General features: G+C 38.2%; 1 protein-coding gene across 2 annotated transcripts in view; it reads left to right on the top strand.

The window, feature by feature from the left end:
• The first annotated feature begins 2,831 nt into the window (after positions 1–2,831).
• The window catches only part of slc35a2 (solute carrier family 35 member 2), a 73,672-nt gene continuing 56,388 nt past the window's right edge, over positions 2,832–20,115 (top strand). Inside the window, exon 1 of one of the 2 annotated variants that reach the window (XM_039776204.1) lies at positions 2,832–3,183. In XM_039776204.1, the coding sequence (XP_039632138.1) occupies positions 3,102–3,183 (82 nt within the window). In that variant the 5' untranslated portion in view covers positions 2,832–3,101. The remainder of the gene's footprint in view (positions 3,184–20,115) is intronic. The other variant, XR_005636321.1, reaches the window with a different exon arrangement.

Below are 20,115 nucleotides of genomic sequence, written 5' to 3' on the forward strand. Positions count from 1 at the left end.
ATCTTATGCATTTAGTTGTACAAAGCTACATTCCTACAATCTTCCCTGCTGTTCAAGCTACATGCTGCTGTTTATCAATGAGGTTTCACACTGTCAAACCAGGCAGTTATGCAGGAAGTGATGGTACTTTCAGTGACTTCCCAATGCAACTAGAAAAGCACTATCTAGAACCTGAGTTTATTTTATAAGAAACTTTTTTTCATATTAGATTGTAAGTAATAGTGTTACCCAGAAATGTAAATAATACAGCCCTTTAGACAGTGACAACTTATATAATTAGGTGTTAGCTAAAGCGAAACAGATACCTAGTGTTTAATGCAAGACTGTCCAGAGCAAATCAACTTTCAAGCTCATTCACTTTCCTCCAGTATGACACATCCTCCCATTTGAGATCAGGCATCAGCAAACTTCATCAGTTATACAGAAGTTCCACAGAATGAGGAGTTATTGCTAAAGAGGTAGAAAAGTAGTTGAGATACAGCACATCCCTCGTGCTTAGTGGAAGGATTTCCACCTGCTGTCTTTTCCTGTCTTATTCTACAGAGTCAGATTGACTGATATAGCCACCCTCTTGTACTGTAGCATACTCAGCATCCAACCTTCCCGAGTATGTGGATTTATACATACAATCATAGACATAGAATTACTAGACACCGCATGACCAGCAGCATTGTACATCAACATCACTGCCATATTGCAAGTGGCACTGCTGTGGAGTGAAGTAGTGGATAAAGATGCCTCACGGATTTGCTGCTTGGGATTGTACAAACCACTGTACGCTCCAAACCAGATCCTGGGGGATTACATTTCATAGGTAAGGCTGAACAATTGTTTTGGTTATATTTGGCCATTAGAAAATCCCGTTTTATAATCTTATCTTTAGCTATAGCCAGGCTAAGCTAGCAAATCTATGCATTTATGTGCTCAAGTTAGCCTCCAAACAACATTTTGGTTAAACGTATTTAGTCACTAACTATGTAGATTGTTGTTAGCTGTTAACATTTCTCACACTTTGAAGGTTTCCCAAAGAAATCCACCTCAGGAAGCAGTGGGAGGTAGCCCTTAGACGGGATTTTGAGAAAGCTGTCCTGTGATGTGTGCCACGCTAGTTTGGTAACAGATGCTGTACCGGCATCATATGTTCAAAGTTACCACTTGCTGACATTAAAAAACAAAGGGGGCCTGATGATTTATTCTGAGGGTACAGTCAAGGTGGTCAAAGTAGCTGAGCGTGTTATCTGACAGTCGACATTAGGGCAAGCTGTCAGCATATCTTTGATCAATCAGTTTGTTAGGCCTGAGATTGGTTCAGATGATGTGTTTTTTCTCAAGGAGCACATTGAGGAAACACAGTTAGAAAATGACAACCATCATTTTATGCTCATGTCTTTAGTTGTGTCTGTCTTCCACAAACTAAGGTTGCACCATATTGCCAGACTGAATACTCTCAAATTACAGAGTGGCAATACACAGAAAAAGCTATGTAAGACAGTTCTGTTTCAAGGATTTTAGATCCTATTCTGTATATATTTAAGTAACCACATTGTGTGTGCATGTGTGTATGTTTGTGAGAGACAGAGAGACTGAGAGAGGAATGAGTGAAATGTTTTCAGAAATTATTATCAATTTGTATACGATAAAATTGTTTATTTTTGTCATTGAGTGTATAATTTCACTGTTAAAAGAAAGACCAGACTGCCAGTTGCAGTCTTATTATTTTGACTTTCACACATTGGTAAAGTTTTCATCTCAATAATTAATAATAATAATAATAATAATAATATATTGTATTTAATAGGTGCCTTTCTTAGCACTCTACAAAGAAAGTAGAGCTGCAGATGAGGATCTGAGTGAGTGAGAGGAGTGTCAGTCTGTAGGAGATCAGTGAGGTTGTGGAGAGCTTTAAATGTTAAGAGCTGTATTTTTTATTGTATTCTGTAGTGAACAGGGAGCCAGTGAAGTTGAGAGAGAATAGGTGTAGTATGTTTAGTGGATTTAGAACAGCAGGTTATTGACCCCCTTCTTTTGACACCCACTGCACGCCCAACCTACCTGGAAAAAAGGTCTCTCTTTGAACTGCCTTTCCCAAGGTTTCTTCCATTTTTCCCTATGAAGTTCTTTTGGGAGTTTTTCCTTGTCTTCTCAGAGAGTCAAGGCTGGGAGGCTGTCAAGAGGCAGGGCCCTTTAAAGCCCATTGTGGCACTTCCTGTGTAATTTTGGGCTATACAAAAATAAACTGTATTGTATTGTATTGTTATTATCCTGGCAGCAGAATTTTGAAGAAGTTGTAAGCCATGGATAGATTTTTGTGGGATGCCAGATAGAATAGCACTACAGTAATCTATACATGAGGTGACTAGGGTATAAACCGATACGTACTTCAGTACTGTGTTGTGTAAGAACAGGATGAAATCTAGAAATGAGAGGAAAGAAAGCAGTCCGAGAAATGCTACTTATATGGGAGGAATTATTTAATAAATAATAATAATAATAATAATAATAATAATTATTATTATTATTATTTAATAATTTCCATTATTAGTGTATAAATGGATATAAATAATTGCATTTAAACGATTCGCCAAAATATTTTGTATGTAAACGATGCTGTTTTAAACGTTATTGTTTTTTCACCACAAAACCCGGCTTCCACATCTACCTGTATTAGTTTAAAATGGCACTTTTGCCACTCGCAATATGGCGGACGCGCTGACGTATCGGGTCGACTGGGCAACACAGTGAATGCGGCGTCTGTCTATATGCGTCTATGCGTACCTAATCGAGGCTGCACAGAATCACTTCTAGTCTTTCACGTCTGCGATGGAAATCCTCCGCGCCGCATGGTGGCGTCCGCGCGTCGTTACTAGGCACTTTTTTGGTTCGGTTGCGAGGCGCTCTGGTTACATGGATAAGGAGGTGTCTGTTGCGATAGTTTTGTTTTTTTAGGTTGAGGTGATGGGGTTGGCTTAACGATGCAGGAGATATGAATAAGAAAGGAACTGCAGCTGATAACGAGGAGAAGACAATACGTTAAAGGAAAGAAGAAGGTAAAGGAAAGGAGGCGGGAGCGCCTGAGTACGGAAGCGGAGGTCAGTGCCAACATGGCAGGGAGCAGCCAGGTGAGCCACGTTGGTCCGGTAGAAGAGAACCCAGGGAGCCTCGGATCCCGCAGAAATGCAGAAGGTAAGTAAGGACTGGAAGAGTAGCACTCTGGATTTCAAAAGTACTTATCGATGTCTAGTTGAAAATGACTGCCAGGGAAGCTTTGGGCATGGCAGGTGCGTCGTGTCCGTAGTTGGTTCACCGAATAGTAAAAAATATATGAATAAGTAAACGCATACGTTCAGCACTAAAGGAAGTTGAATGTTAGTAATGGATACCTAGAAAATACTTTACATATAAGTTGTAGTTATCTAGTAAAGATATGACGGTATGAACTAAAAAAATATAATAGTAAAATAATAGTGACGAAAAGCAGCCACTCATAGTAAAGTACGCGGTGTTGTATCTTGGCATGTTATGTAAAGTAGGAACCTACATTTTCGCTAAATGCCATTGTATACCAATGCATATTTTTCCCAGGTATTGTTTACTGTTAAAAATAGGTAATAAATGAAGGATTTTGTAGGTGTCTCCGACTCCATTATTCTGCAGGTCATATAATGTCTCATATTCTCAGTTAAAGCTTGAATGGTTTTATATGTGTGTTTTAAAGCAAACTTAATCTGTGTATAAAATGTAAAGCTGAGGCAAAAATTATATGTATTTGCAAAACCAATTAATACATAAAGCACAGTGGCATGCTAATGGTTAAATATATTTACTACAGTCTTGAGGAACAGGTGTCATAAAGCCTGTGAAATAGTAGCAGCTTAGTGTTAGAAACTACAGATATAATCAGTGATCAGTGCCCTCCATAATGTTTTGGGCAAGGCACATTTTCCTTTGATTTACCTGTGAACTCAACAGTTTAAAACTACAAATTAAACAATTTTTAGACATAATTAAAATTCATATTGCAGATTTTAATTTATGGTTATTTGCATACATTTCAGTCAAACTATGTAAAAATGACAACACTTTCATACATAGTCTTTCCATTTTACGGCACAATAATGTTTTGGACAATTGGCATTGGAGGCGTTTGTGGTTACTGAGGTTTGTTTCTTTGCTTCATTAGTGCAGGCCTAAGATACCTAGGCTTGCATCTACCTTTTGGAGTTGGTGCTATTGTTCAACTTGCGGACAAGAGCTGTGCCAATTAAACAAGTCATGAGGCTAAAAACAAGAATAAAACCATTAAAGACATTGGTAAAACCTTATGATTTAATCAACTGTCTGTAATATCATTAAGAAGAAAGAACAAACTGGTGAGCTCAGTAATCGCAAAGGGACTAGTGGGCCAAAGAATATCGCCACTGCTGATGAGAGAAGCATCTTCATTCTGGTAAAGAAAAAGCTCAAACACCTGTCCGACAGATCAGAAACGGTCTTCAGTATGTATCAAAGATGACCACCTGCAGAAGACTTCATCAACAGAAATACAGAGGCCACACTGCAAGATATAAACCACCAGTTAGCCACAAAAATAGGATGGCCAGATTACAGTTTGTGAAAAAGTACTTAAACAGCACATAGAAATCTGGAAAAAGGTCTTATGAACAGATGAGACAAAAATGAACCTGTATGACAAGAGCATACCACTTCATGGTTGGGGGATCTTAAGGTTTAGACAAGTATGGCTGTCTAAGGTACTGGCATACTTCATTGACAATGAAACTGCTGATGGCAGTTTTACTATGAATTGTATAGAAACATCTGCCTAAGTTCCAGCAATTGGCTCCCAAAATCATTAGGGCTTTTCATCCTACAACAAGATAATGATCCCAAACCTACTGCTACAGCAACACAGGAGTTTTCCAATGCTAAAAAATAGAACGTTCTTGCATAATCAAACCAGTCACCCGACTTAAATCTAATTGAGCAGAACTTCCATATGCTGAAGAAAAAACTTAAGGGAACGAGCTCCTGAAACCTGCTAAGGATGGCTGCATTAGAGGCTTGGCAGAGAATTGTTTGTTTTGTAATTCTAAACTGTTAAGCAGAAGGGTAAATCAAGGGAAAATGTGTCTTTGTCCCAAACATTATGACTGGCACTGTACATGTAAAGAATCAGAATATAGTAAAATATCAAAGATACAAGGCAGGAAGAATGACTTAGAACACACCAAGGTACTGATCTTTGTGGTTTAAAGTTACCAGTTCACTGAACTATTCCCTTAACCTGTTTGTTCTCTAGATTATTAAAAATGTGTCCTTGCTTTGTACTTCGGGTGATGTTTAGTAAGGAATGTTTATAAATTAAGGATTGGGTAGAAAGTATGAGGAAAATGTCAGCAGAATGTACCAGATGAAATGCCAGTTAAGTCATTTTTGACCTAGTCTTTGGTGCTAAGTAATATGGGGCTGCGTGGTTGGGTAACTCATGGACTTCACACAGAAAATTGGTTTTCTTCACACTTTTATGAATTTTCAGAACTGCTGGGTGTCAGATGGTTACTGTTAAAGTTGTTACATGGATGTTCATAAAGTGTTGTTGCATTATTAAATTTGTAGTGCTCATAAAAATGTACTCAAATATAGTACATACTACATGTCAAATCCCATTATAGCAAATACCGAAGTAACAAAACTTTTAGACCAATAAATACTTTTTGCTGGCCTGGACAAATGTTCATACAACATCATGTTTGATGGATTTCATTTTAATGAAATATAAATTTCAGTATAACAAAAGTTTTTTTTCCACCAGAAATGGCCACTGAAGATAATAATGTGATGGAAAAAATATTTAATACTCTGCCTATACTTTCAGCAAGTCTTGGGAGACTTGCAATAAACTTTCTCTTTCTTGTTAGACCAAAAGAAAGTAATAGTCTGCTGCAGAATTTCCAGTCTTGGGCAGTCTCAGCGGGGTGTGATATCATACAGGTATAGCTGAAATCTGAGTCAGTGCTCCACTGAGCGTCCACGGGTGTCATTGTATCGTGTGTGGATACTGTACAGTTCAAGTTTCATAGCTCTCAAAGTTTTCTTTGTGATAAACAAAAAAAAAGTGAGAAACGGTGTCGGCTTATGCTGAAAAAGAAAAGTTACATCTAAAGTCTCCTTTTCAAATACAATTTTTTGTAGTTTAAGAAGCACTATTTTTTTATACAGGTATTGTCAAGCTTGGGTCACAGAGTTGACAGGAAGGTGAGTCCAGGTTTCCAAGGAAAACACAGGTACTTTGTTATTGTATAGATTAGGCAGGTACAGTCTCAAGACTTCATTCAAAATAGGAGCTGTTACTTCAGTGCACAAGCACACGAGATAGGAACTGTGACATGGGGGCAATCGTCTTGCTTTAGCTCCCATTTTCAGATTAGAACACCAGTGCCTCAGAAACACCACTGTGGCAAACCAGGAGAATGCGAGGAAGAGCATGTCAAAATCTGGTGTTAAATGTTCTAAACATCGTGTGACAAGCACGTTCAATGGTAAGCCTGATCCTAGACAGGACAAGCAATTGCTGTGCCTTGTTTGGTATACAGCAAACCAAACACAAAACAACCATGGAGCTATCCTTGCACTGCTGCCATTAGAGGTGGCAAATTGGTGGTGACCTCGGTCACAACAGAATACGTATTTTCCCCATTTTCTTTATAATGAAATTTTCGTTACAACAAACTGTTTTTATATTTTTGTTACAACAGGATTCCACCTGTATATTGTAAATGGATATCGGTCCATTCATTAAGTGAACATGCTTTAGCCAGTGCTGTGTTGTAAGAATCATGGGTATTTCAGCATCACTGGGAGCAAGGAAGAAACCTGGGTGAGCTACCAGTCCATGCAGGATGCTTTGGTGAATACACCAACATTCAGTTATACCTAGACAGTTTTGATTCACCACTCAATCTGACAGTGTTTCTTTAGACAACAGGAGTACTGTCATTTGAACATGGTGGGAAACCGAAGACATCACAGCCAGCAATTAAAACTTGGTTCACCTGCTGTTGATTACGAATAGAAATCTAAAAACTGATGTATTCCTGGAAAGAATTACGATAAAATATTTTCCCTCATTACAAAAATGTAGTCTTGTGAGGAAAAAATTGTTCACATTGTTGTCTTAATGATTTGATGCCATGAACTATGTAAATATATTTTCCTTCAAACTATGGTGTATCTTGCAGGAGAAGAGTGTCGTGTTGATGTATATGGTAGGGCTGTTCGATATAACGATATATATCGGATGACAATATGAAAACGTCTATCGCTGCACATTACGCTATCGTTTGTTTCGTGGTGTCGCAAAATAAACTGTTTACGGCAATATTTTTTTCATTGTTTTGATGGCCACCACGTGGATGCAGACACACTAGCATGGCTGGTGAAGACGAGGCAACACCAGGTAGCTCCACACAGAAGGACCTTGTTCCTAAACGAGGAGCAACCTCTGTAGTATGGAGATGGTTTGGATTTGAAGAGTCTGACACGGACCAGAAAACGGTACTGTGCAAATTATGCTGCAAACCGATCACTACCACAGACTCCAACACGACAAACCTCTTCTACCACCTCCGCAAAAAGCACGTGAGCGAGCATGCAGAGAGTTTACAACTGAGAGGCAGGCCACGTAGGATATTACAGTTGTAAAGGTACTATTTAAACGAGCATGTTAAAAGCTTGGAAGATTAATTGCTACCAAAACAATTTGCTTAAGGCATAATTTTCCTGCAGCGTTTGCTGTCAGCGTTAATCTTGTTAAAATTACTGTAGCGTCTTCCAGACGTAATGACGATCCGAGACGGTCACTTGGTTAGTTCCCTCTTTATTAAACACAAACAAAAAAAAATGGTTGCTGTTGGCCACAACCACGCCGAACAGACAGCAATCCAAAAACAAACTCTCTTAGCTAGGGGCGACAAGATCGTCGTCCACTCCTCCTTTCACAGCGCCCCCAGCCTCGACTCCACCCCCATCCCTCCGAACCTCCTTTACCTTCCACTCTATTACGGTCCATCAGAAATAACAGGGACAACAGAATAAATAACTGAGAGGGATGTAAATCACAGAACACAAACTGCAGAACAGAACTCTACAATAAAGAACAGAACGCTACATTACGTTTACGCCACAACTGCATTAACATGGCAAATCTCCGTTAATGAGTTACCGCGGATCGCCCCGTGCTTGGGGCTGGACGGCATCAACACGTTAGCGCCGTCCAGTCCCACGCACGGGGCGATCAGCTGTAACTCATTAACGGAGATTTGCCACACTACGATGTGCAAATTAACATTTTACTAGAATGTAGCCTAAAAATATTATATTTAATATTATATATTTAATATATTTTTGTCGTAAGCCTTATTGCTGCTACAGTTTGAAGTACAACGTTTTCATTTGGTTTTGACAGTTAATGTTAGACTTGTATTTATTTTGTTTAAAGGGTTTATTGGCCTTATATAGTTTAGTTGTTAGTGCTTTGATCCTTTTATATTTAATATATGTTGTGAGAGTTATTGCTGCTACAGTTCACATTTTGTTTATGTCAGGCATTTTATATAGCAGTATTTTATATTGGGGCTTTAGTAATTTGTTTTTGAAAAGTGTTTTATATTTGATACATTAACATTTTATGTTTACATTCTAAGTCAAACATTTGCTCAAATGTTCTAAATAAAAGAACAGAAATAATTACAAGTTGAGTACTTGTCATTTTTGATTTTTTTAATTTAAATAAAAAAAAAAAAAAGGAGTGGTGATTATATAAACTACTAGCAAAATACCCGCGCTTCGCAGCGGAGAAGTGTGTTAAAGAAGCAATGAAAAAGAAAAGGAAACATTTTGAAAATAACGTAGCATGATTGTCAATGTAATTGTTTTGTCACTGTTGTGAGTGAGTGATGAGTGTTGTTGTCATATATATATATATATATATTTACACACAAACACAGAAACATATATATATATATATATACATATCTATACATATACACATATATATACACATACAGTATATACATATATATATACTACATATATACACATACACATACATACATACATACATACACACAAATACATATATATATATATACATACATACACACACACATATATAAACATATATATACATATACATACATATCTACATATATACACACACAGCTATTTTGTATCAGTGCAATACGCTGCTTGTTAAAACGGATGACTCCCGCTCTTACGTGCAAGTCTGCGTGGATATTATGAACTATCGATTTGTTCAAGTTCTATTTAAATTTTAAATAGAAGGAATTTTTATTTAGTCGACAGAAATATCTTTGGTAGGAATGGTAAAACAGACAGGAATATTATTCCTGAATAAATCAACTCAAACCTTAAACAACTTATAATATTTTGCTCTCCATAAAAATATATCCTGTCTAAATTATACAAGTTAGAAATAAAGTAAACGTTAAAAGAACAAACATTCAAATTTCTTTACTCTTATGTAATTTTATATAAAAATAAACTTAGATTTTAAATATCCCAAAAGATTTTGCTCTCCATAAAAATATATCCTGTCAAAATTATACAAATTCAAATATGAACATGCTGCATAACAAAACCTGGAAATATAAATAAAATGTGTTCCTTTCAGCAATAACAAATCAAATCATTCAGTTGTCTTTGCTCATATGTCATTTTAGAGCTGGACGCCTGGCATCTTTTTGGCAACAGGTTCGTTTCTGTTTGGTGTGAGGTTCTGTGTTGTGGAGATTCTCAGGATGGATTGCAGGTGCTCATCAGTGAGGCGACTCCTGTGTGCTGTTTTGTTAGTCTTTATCACTGAGAAGAGCTTCTCACACAGATATGTGCTACCAAACATGCACAAGGTTCGAGCGCATGTAGACGGACTTTTTGTTCTTCAAAGTCACCAAAGCGCCGTGCAAACTCAGTGCAGCGCTCAGTTTATCAGCAAAGTGCGATTTGGGAACACCGTAGTGACGACTTGGTTTAACATTACTTGGCAACAGGGAAAGTGGGGCAAGGTGCAAGGTGCATTTGTGTCTCCCATAAAAGCAGCTTCACTTGAAATCACTTTGTGATTGTGCACGGGTAAAGCGTCCGCTGAAGTGTCAGATTCTTATTTAATTCTTCTGCTTTCTGTATCTTCTGCATTGCATTCAGGTTACCCTGATGTTTTGTCTCATAGTGCCGTCTTAGATTAAATTCTGTAATTACAGCCACATTAGCTCCACAAATGAGACACACGGGTTCAGTAAACATATACTCAGCCTCCCATCGGTTTTTAAAGGCTCTATTTTCAGAATCAACTTTTCTCTCCAGCATCGTGTGAGCTAGCTTCGCAATAACTTGCAGCATCATAAGCTAGACTTGATTAACGCGTTAAGTGTTCGCAAGGCAGCTGAAGCGCTGCATTATGGGATCTGTAGTTTATTGTGTTACCAGCGCTTCATATACCGGGCCATTAATAACAATAATACAGTATATAAAATGATCTCGCGGGCGGATGTGGCCCGTGGCCCTTGAGTTTGACACATATGGACTAAATAGAACTTGAAAAGATATATTTTTCAAATGTGATCGCGCAATTCAGATGGAGTTGACGCGCACTACAGCCTACATGCCTCAATAAGTCATCCTCCCCTCGCTCTTACTTTTTTACCGTTCATCTAATGAATACACTGAGTATGGCTTTACCAAAACAATCATTGATGGCGAATAAAGTATCCATTATTCGAGTATGTAGATCGGGATATATATATATATACATATATATATACCAGCGTATCATCGCAGCGAGAAGTAGTGTGTTAAAAAGCTAGAAAAGAAAAGGGAACATTTTAAAAATAACGTAACATGACTGTCAATATACAGTATTTGTTTTGTGAGTGTTACTGAGTGTTGCTGTCATCAAGGATTTGATTATCATTATTTCTTTCAATCAGGTTCGTATTTGTAGGATGTGTTGTGTTCAAGTTACATTCCGTGTTTGTCAATCGTTGTAAAGATGACAGGTTTCTTTCATCGATTCGTTTCTTACTGCATCAATAAACAGCTCGTCTTCTTCTTTATCTGAGACCTGACACACTGCATGCACGGGTTTTTTACACTGTCTTCCTTTAGCGGGACATTGACTTTTTCCACGTGTGCTTTGTTTCCGCAGTAGCTGGATTTATGAATATGCTTATCAGACGCTTCATATTTTTGCTGCCTTTTCAATTGTGTAATTGGTTTTGTTCAGCTCTTTGGAACTGTTGCTTTTATCTGTGCACGCGTCAGTTCACGTGAGCCTCGGTGTACATGCATCGAAGGTTCCCAGCTGTGCTGGTGCCATCTCGTGCTATGTCCATGGCTGTATTTAATGTTACCTTAGTCCTGGCACTTAAAACTTTCTCTCGCAGTTTCGCTGAGTTTGTGTCAAATACCACCCTGACCATCTCATCTTCCTCTGCATAAGCACAGTCCTTCACCCGTGAATATTTAGTGGCAGTTTGCTATTGGATTGCCGCTGACGGACGGCCTTATATGGGCAGGCACTAAATTACAAACGCCAGCGCAGCCTGTCTATGAACTTAATTTAAAGTGTAGGTTTACATCGTGCTTTGTTTCCGAAGTAGCAGAACTCATGAATATGGTTGTATATGTCACTCGCTCGCTTATTGTTTCGCTGCCTTCTCAATTATATAATGCATGTTTTCTTCAGCGCTTTTTGAGGTCTTCCTGGTTTTCTATGTACTGCGTGATTACGGAGGCGTGATGATGTCACACAAACTCCGCCCCACGGCGTTCAAGCTCATCTCCATTACAGTAAATGGAGAAAACAGCTTCCAGTTATGACCATTATGCGTAGAATTTCGATATAAAACCTGCCCAACTTTTGTAAGGAAGCTGTAAGGAATGAACCTGCCAAATTTCAGCCTTCCACCCACACGGGAAGTTGGAGAATTAGTGATGAGTGAGTGAGTGAGTGAGTGAGTGAGGGCTTTGCCTTTTATTAGTATAGATTCACTGAATACAAAGAAAATGTACTATATCGTGATATCGGGATATGAAATATCGGGATATAAGATTTTGGTCATATCGCACAGCCCTAGTATATGGTCAAACTCTGTTTTGTGCAGTGTGCAATTGAGTCTAAATTCAAGGGAGATAGGGAATCGAAGCCTATTATGCATGGATAAGGCATCAGTCTTTCACAGGAAATTCTCATAGCCTCACTTGTATGTTAGCTAATTTATATTTGCCAGTAGGGCTGCAACAGCTAATTAATGTCCCTGATAAAAATCGATCGTGAAAAGTGTTGACAATTAATTTTGTTGTCAGTTAGATGCCTTGTTACATATGTGTATCACTTCATTGACTAATTTTAATGTTAATTATTTTTTGAAATATGGCAGAGACAGAGGGTCTAAATACAGTGGCGAGTCTAATTTCAAAAAGGATTGGAGTCACTTCAGCTTCACATGTGGTAAGAAATCTTTGTCTTGAAGATCTGTAAAAATGAGCTCACCTTGTACAGGAGCACAGTGGTGATGTAGGAGCACCTAAAAAGAAAACACACTAAAGTAATGATTATCTTTCTCTCTCATCTATGCCTAGGGCAAATCCAGCAGCACTCTGTGTCATTTCATTAACTGACAGTGCAGTATCCGAGTGCTCAACAATATGCAAAACCTGTTTTGCAGTTTAATTCTTTTGATCTGGTGCTGTAAAGAAAAATAAATTCCTCAGGTGTTGAACACTTGGTTCATCTTTTTGCTACTACCTAGTGAATGAAATTAAACAATACATGCTAGGAAGCCTTTGTTGAGGCTCAACATTGGTTTCAGCCTTCTTCCACTTGAAATTAACAGTAGCCTTGAAAATGTTAAACACGGCCTTTAAGTGAATAACAAGAATTATAACTTTATAGCATTCTGTGAAGGCATGCATAGTGAAAGGAATAAAACTTTAATTTACTTTAATAAAACTTTAATTTACTTTAAAATTACTTGCACTTTAGTGTGTGTGTGTTGCATTTTTAAAACCCAGATTAGTCAAATACAACTTTTTAATCAAATGCTTGCATGTTAGTATAAATATTACAGAACACCTTTTTAATTGATTACTTGAAATAATACTTGACTAACAAATTGATTAGCAAAATAGTTATTTGCAGCCTTAGTTCTTTACATTTGAATCTAGTTTAATGGACCCTACATAGTGGATATTGCTACTATTTCATAACTACAAAAACAGTGTTTTACTCCTGGCTCGGGCATTGAATTTATGGAGTTGATATATTTCCTCTGTGTATGCGTGGGATTTTCTTTAGTGATTTCTGTTTTTCCTCCAGATACCAAAGGTAATAGGTGCTTGTTAGGTTAATTGGCAAAGTCGCAAATGTATGTGTAAGGATATGGAGTGGCACTTTGTCCACAGTTGGGACTAATAGTTTCAGGTGAAAGCATTCTCTAGAGTGATAAAGTCAAAGTAACAGAGGAAACTGACAGGGAGGACGATTGGTGATTGAAGGAATAGTAGCAATAGGTCTGTACTATTATGTTATTTAATTGAGTGCATTATTTTTATTATTAAGCTATTAATTTTTAATTATTAAACATTTAGGAGACATCTTGAAGATTTCCGGTTCAGGTGTATTATGTTTGCATAGTAATAGTACATTGGGTTTAATTGCATGTGTCTCACACTCTACTGTCAATAATATGGAACCAACAGCAGGCATTAATACAACCACATACTTTAAAAATTACATAAGGCAATATGTAAAAGAACTCAGATCTAGTATGCTCAATGAACAACAAACAATATTAAAACAAATAGGGTCTTTTTATTCTTTACAGATGCAGTAAAATATACTAATGGTGGCATGAATATTTTGACTGCTCCAAATTGTTTTAGGCATTATGGATCAAGCTAGCAGTCACACAAGACTGAGACTAATTAATTGTCTGAAACAGAAGGGTCTTTAAAATGGGGATTTAAAACATTATAATAATGAAAGGAAGATTTGGATTATTTCAGTTGTTTTCCATTTGCATTGATGAAAACCTCTTGGCATAACAGTCAAGGATGTCAGGTTTAAGACTGAATTGGAACAGGATAAGATACAGAACAATACTTTTAAATGTACTAGAGAAGTGTTTAAAATTTACTGTAAAATCACCTGTATGTCAAAAAAATAGAGTAGTGGAACTGGGTAGAAAAAAAAAACTCTCCTAAACTTAATTGTGAAGGGGTATAAGTTTTACTAATTAAGACAACAAACTAGCCACTCAAATTATTAAAAGGCTGTCTGTGGAAGTGCAAACAGATCTGCAAAATACAGTAACATTGGATGGTGAGTCTGGACTAACACAATGCCAAAATTAGTGCACAGTAAAACAAACAACCATTGTTTGCCAGTCAGCTTTTGTAATCAACATCTTTTCCAAGTAATTTTGAATTGCAATAATCCCTCCTTGATCTCAGGGGTTGCGTTCCAGACCCCCCCGCAATAGGTGAAAATCTGCAAAGTAGAAACCATATGTTTGTATGGTTATTTTTATATATTTTAAGCCCTTATAATCTATCCCACACTGTTTATAAATATTCCCCGCACAGCAATACAGCATAAACCCTTTGTATTCTTAGATATTAGGTATGATTCATTGAAATTATGTATGTAAACACACTGTTTATATACAGTAAAACCTAAATATTATTTTAAAGATATAGAGTGTCTCCGATATCACATATGTTACAGCCATTACGATAGACAGGCCACCAGCAATAAATACGTACAATCCAAGAAAAATTGTATACAGTAAATGTGTGTACAGTGACACTAAACGTACGTACATGTACTAAGTACTGTAAGTAGAAAATTATGGTTACTCACCAACAATGACACCATGACTTGTCCGATAACAATGAGTTTAGTTTTACTGCACAACAAAGGAGAGCGTTACAGCTCTTCTAAAGGAGCCTCTTCAGGCGACTGTGCAGCACCGCCGTTGTTCTTCTTCAATCCAAATCCCTAAATCAGATTCCATCCAGACTACTGCCTTATTACATCCACTTACAACTCGTTTTGCACCCTGGTCAAAGGACACTGCGGCCGTAGATTTTATATTCCTTTCCTAATTTTTAAATAAAAAGAATCGTGGCCTCATTGATGGCGCAATGGCATCCTACAGCGGTGTAGCTTTTCCCTTCCTTCAGCATATCCAAAACTTTTACCTTTTCGGCAATTGTTAACATCTTCCGTTGGCACTTGGGCATGGCCCCTGAAGCAGTCGCAGGAGCAGATCGTTTTGGAGCCATAATGAAGGGCTTGACTATGCACAAAGATAAACACAAAAGAGCACAAAAGTTAACTCTTTACACAGCGAAACACATTGATGCTGAATGAGCGAGACGAAACTTCCTGGTTAACGCCGCAGAATCGAATTCAGCGCTCTGTCGCTGAGCCAGTCCGTACATAGGAACTTAACTGCGTGCTCTGATTGGTTAGCTTCTCAGCCATCCACCAATAGTGTCCCTTGTATGAAATCAACTGGGCAAACCAACTGAGGAAGCATGTACAGGAAGTAAAAAGACCCACTGTTCGCAGAACCCGCGAAGCAGCGAAAAATCTGTGTTATGTATTTAGATATGCTTACATATAAAATCTGCAATAGAGTGAAGCCGCGAAAGTCAAAGCACGATATAGCGAGGGATTACTGTACATTCAAATAATGACAGTCAATCTGACAGCTCTAGTATGCATCTTTTTATTAGCAGGTGGCTATAGACTTTTGAAGCCACAATTTCAAAGGGTTTGCTAACAACGATAAACACATGGTCTGTTGTGCTGTTCTGGATTTGTTTATTTATTTACTTATTTTAAAACTTAGGAAGTCTGTCTCCATTTCTGTTGTTAAAAGGTATGTTTTTTAGTTTATTGTGATGGTTTGACAGTGCAAATGAAAAAGGTGAAAACAGACATCATGTGGCTGTTATATCTCTTGTAGATAAGATTTGAAAACTGTAGACTTATTAAGAATTGTGCATTTTAAAATTCTCTCCAGTTTAATAAAGAAGGAAATCCCAATAGTTTTTGAAGACCAAATAAAAATCATTGGTGAAGCTACAGGTCATACAATTAAGTTAGATTATTTTGTATCTACTTGTGGTACGTGTTACTATTGTCCGATGAATCTTGAAAAAAACAAAGTGCAAAATTATATAAAATTGTAATTAAAGTGACCCATATAGTTTTATTGCATTGTTTGTGCCTAGTTTGGACATTTCTTAGTTTTGATGTACTTTTGCTCCTTGTATGGTGATTTGTGATACAGTATGGCAATGCTTAATGATTAAATATATTAACAAGAAGCATGCTGAAGAAGGAAAGAGCCTTTTCCAAGCCACAAGTTAATGATTGCTTGTTGCTACCTGCTGAAACATCACAGGCTCAGACATAAGTCCCGGAAATGTCAGGGAAGAAAGTACTAGCCCACCATTGCTTCTAGCCACAGTAGAGAAGTAAACATGCAAAGTTGGTAACATTTGTAACTATTAAAATATTTGCCAAAACTGTATTATTTTACATGCCTTGATATTAGTTTGAATACAGCATAGTAAGAAATGCTGTTTTTTCTTTTTTTAATTTTATTTGAATAAAGTAACATTCCGTATCATGATGTCTAACTTATAGAGTGAAGAAGGTAACATTACATACAATGAAGTTGACCTTAACAAACCAAAATTCATCCCTCACCCGAGAGAAACAGAAGAGAGCCAGTCCTTAAAAAATCTAAAAATGGGAGAATGTTGTTTTCCCTTATTTCAAAATAGTTATTTAGATCTTGACATATTTTTAAAAAGTTTTTAGCAGATCCTTTATGCAAGAATTTAACTTTCAGTTTTATTACTGTGCAGCAAATATATAAGCTATTAAGACCTGGGGCCTCATGCATAACGCGTGCATAGAACTCGCACTATAACATGGCGTGCGAACAAAAGCAGAAATGTTGTTATGCACAAATAATCCAGATGGATAAATCTGTGCGTTTGCCAACTTCCACCTTCTTCTGATTCATATAATATCCTGGTCAACGTGAAAAGTAACGCATGTGCACGCGCCTGCTGTCCCGCCCCAACTCCTCCCAGAATTATGCCTCTTTGAATATGCAAATCAATATAAATAGCCCTTAAGCTTAGCGTTCTGTAAAAAGGCAATGGCAAAAGCATGAGGGGAAACAGAAGAAGTTCAGTGAATACCAAGAGGAGGAAAGGAAAAAATGAACTATTTGTTGGTTTAAACAGTGGTATAAACAACAAAAGAAAGTTGATCGAGTGACATAGTGTGTCGGAGAAACTCGAAAGCTCAAGTTCACAAAGTCACACAATGCCCGAAATAAAAAAGAAGTTGTCATATATCATAGTTGCCATGAAAAGGCGAGTCATAGCCCACCGTCTGAGTGTCATATGAAAGCTTATTAGGGTACAGAGGAAAAAAAAAGGCACACAGTGGGGGGAAAAAGCATGAAATGTCAACTTTAATCTCTAAATTTTCACTTTAATCACGTAGTTTATTTTGTCATTAAAGTACAACATCATAAACTTCATCTTAAAATCGTATAATTTACTAGTTTCTCAAATCCCATCATAACTAAAGTAGCACCTTAAATGCTTTGTTTTTGTATTTGATCTTCTATGTGTGTGAATCAGTATGTGCTTCCGGGCTTTCTCTTCCACAGACAGGACACAGAATCCATTACATTCGTAATATTACAGCTCTCTGAATAATTAAAATACTGAGATGTATACGTGATATCATTTTCATGATGATAGGAGTTAAAGCATGTTATTAAACATGGGAACACGGTGGCGCAGTGATTGTTCATGTCTGACGCTGTGTGTGACCTTCGATGAAATAATTTATTGCAGCAGTACTGTCTCTTTCAAACGTACTAACCCCCAATTCCTGTCTTTTTTTCTCCCAAATACCCAATCGCCACACAATCAACTCTGTAATAGACTTTAAGCCATATGTAAGCTTAGAACACCGATACTTCAAAACTTTTAAGAAACATTGAAATATCTTTGTAGTACATGTTTAATTATTCCATCCATCTATCCTTCCAGTGTCACGTCAGCACCAGCAAGAATACAGCGCGAGGCAGGAACATTCCGTGAATGGAGTGTCAGCACCTAGCTAGAGCAACGACACTGTGTCCTCACATGTTTAACTATTAAAAACTAGCCAACCCGCGGCGTACCATACACCGCGTAATCAGGCCGGTTTTTTAAATGATTTTTAAGCACAGGGCGAAAATTAACATTTGAAAAATCGGTAATGTAATAAATCAGCAAGAAAAGCAACATTGTAACAATGCATGGAACGAACCAATACACAATCGTCTGTGACTCAAAACTGGCGGACTGTCCTCGCGCCTTCTTCTGCCAGACTGGGGGATGGGGGTGCACGGCGCGGAGTGTGGAACGGGAGGAGCGAAGAAGGATGTCCATTCAGCTCCGTCCGTCATGCTAGTCTGCTGATTTCTCGTCCAGTATGCACTGCCTGCTCATGTGCCCACCTCCATCTCGTCACTTGAGTCGTTGGCTGCTTTTCTATATATAATCCACCAAGACATCTGACCACGGTAGTAGCGAGGTGGGAGGGGGGTGTGTACAAAGGGTTGGGACGCAACCAGTGGGAGCATATGAGTCGCACTTCAGCCCGAATGGAGTTTAACGGCTTACCCACGCCGGGTAGACACACGCTCAATGTCATGCATAATTATTCATTGAATGCTAAACACTTTTGGAAAGACACAGTTGTCTAAAACGGGTTGGTCTGAGAATACAACAGTAAGTGAATGAAAAGATGGAACTCTGGAGAGAGCAAAATACAACACCACAATAGTGAACCCGCAGCATAACAAACGCCGCGTGGCTCAGACGTGCATGTGGACTCTTACCACAGACGAAAGGGACTAACTGGGTGGTCGGTGAGTTTTTGTGTCTGGGCAAATGGGCAGGCAGTGTGAATGCCTAGAGAGCGAGGGTAGACGCCGGCCAGTGAAAAAGGAGTGTTGGTGGGCAGGAAAACGTCTTCCGTGTTCCTGCAGGAGCATCTAAGAAGACTCATGTTTGTCGCGGATGCGAATAGCTGTATGTAGCGGGTAAAATAGTTTGCTATGGTGCACACGGTCGTGCGTCGTAAACGAAAAGTCGTTTTTTAAAGACTGCTTACTTCATTGTGCTTTAACCTCAGTTGTAAAGGATTGTTTTAAGGATCCCATGGGATACCCCTCGCAAACTGTTTCACACGCTGCATATGGCGATTTACCTCCGCGAGAAACATGCCTCTATGAACAGTCAACGTAGCTCGGAGGTGCATGACATGCACATGACATTAACATAACCTGCACTGCATGTGGCCTCTACGACAGACGAATATAAATGACGCCATTTTTTCTGTGTCGTCGCGTCCGAGTTGGTGGGCGTGGCCCTGCGAGTTGTCATCGTATCCAATGGTCTTGGAGTTGGTGGCCGTGGTTCCTTCCTGTGTGCGTCATAAGTGTCTCACTTGTCGGCGGCTTAGTGAATCCACGTCCCTTCCGGCGTGCTTTCCATGGTTATATATAGATATAGATTATTTAAATGAAGTTAAAGTTTTATCTGTATAATATAATGAACATATTTTGCTGCATTTCATTTTAAAAATGATATCCTCATCATATGTAAATACGCACTTTATAAAGTGTCTCAGGTTGTGCAATAACTGTATCGCAAGTTTACAGTGAGGTAATTATACTTATAAGAACATAGCATTGTACAAGGGGCAGTTGATGGACTGATTGAGTGAGTTTATAGTTCATGTGATGTAACTGTTTCTGAACCGCAAGGTCCGTACAGGAAAGGCTGTGAAGCGTTTGCCATATGAGAGCAGTTCAGTAGACAGCATGGCTGAGGCAGCGTGTGCTTGATGCTGTATCCCGATAATTCTCTTTCTGATCAGCTGCTGTACAGCCCAGATACCGTGATATAAATTCTCTGAGTAGTGCAGTGAGATTAATATAGAAA

This window comes from Polypterus senegalus, chromosome 13, assembly GCF_016835505.1.
Source record: "Polypterus senegalus isolate Bchr_013 chromosome 13, ASM1683550v1, whole genome shotgun sequence".
In the NCBI taxonomy this organism is placed as follows: domain Eukaryota; kingdom Metazoa; phylum Chordata; class Cladistia; order Polypteriformes; family Polypteridae; genus Polypterus; species Polypterus senegalus.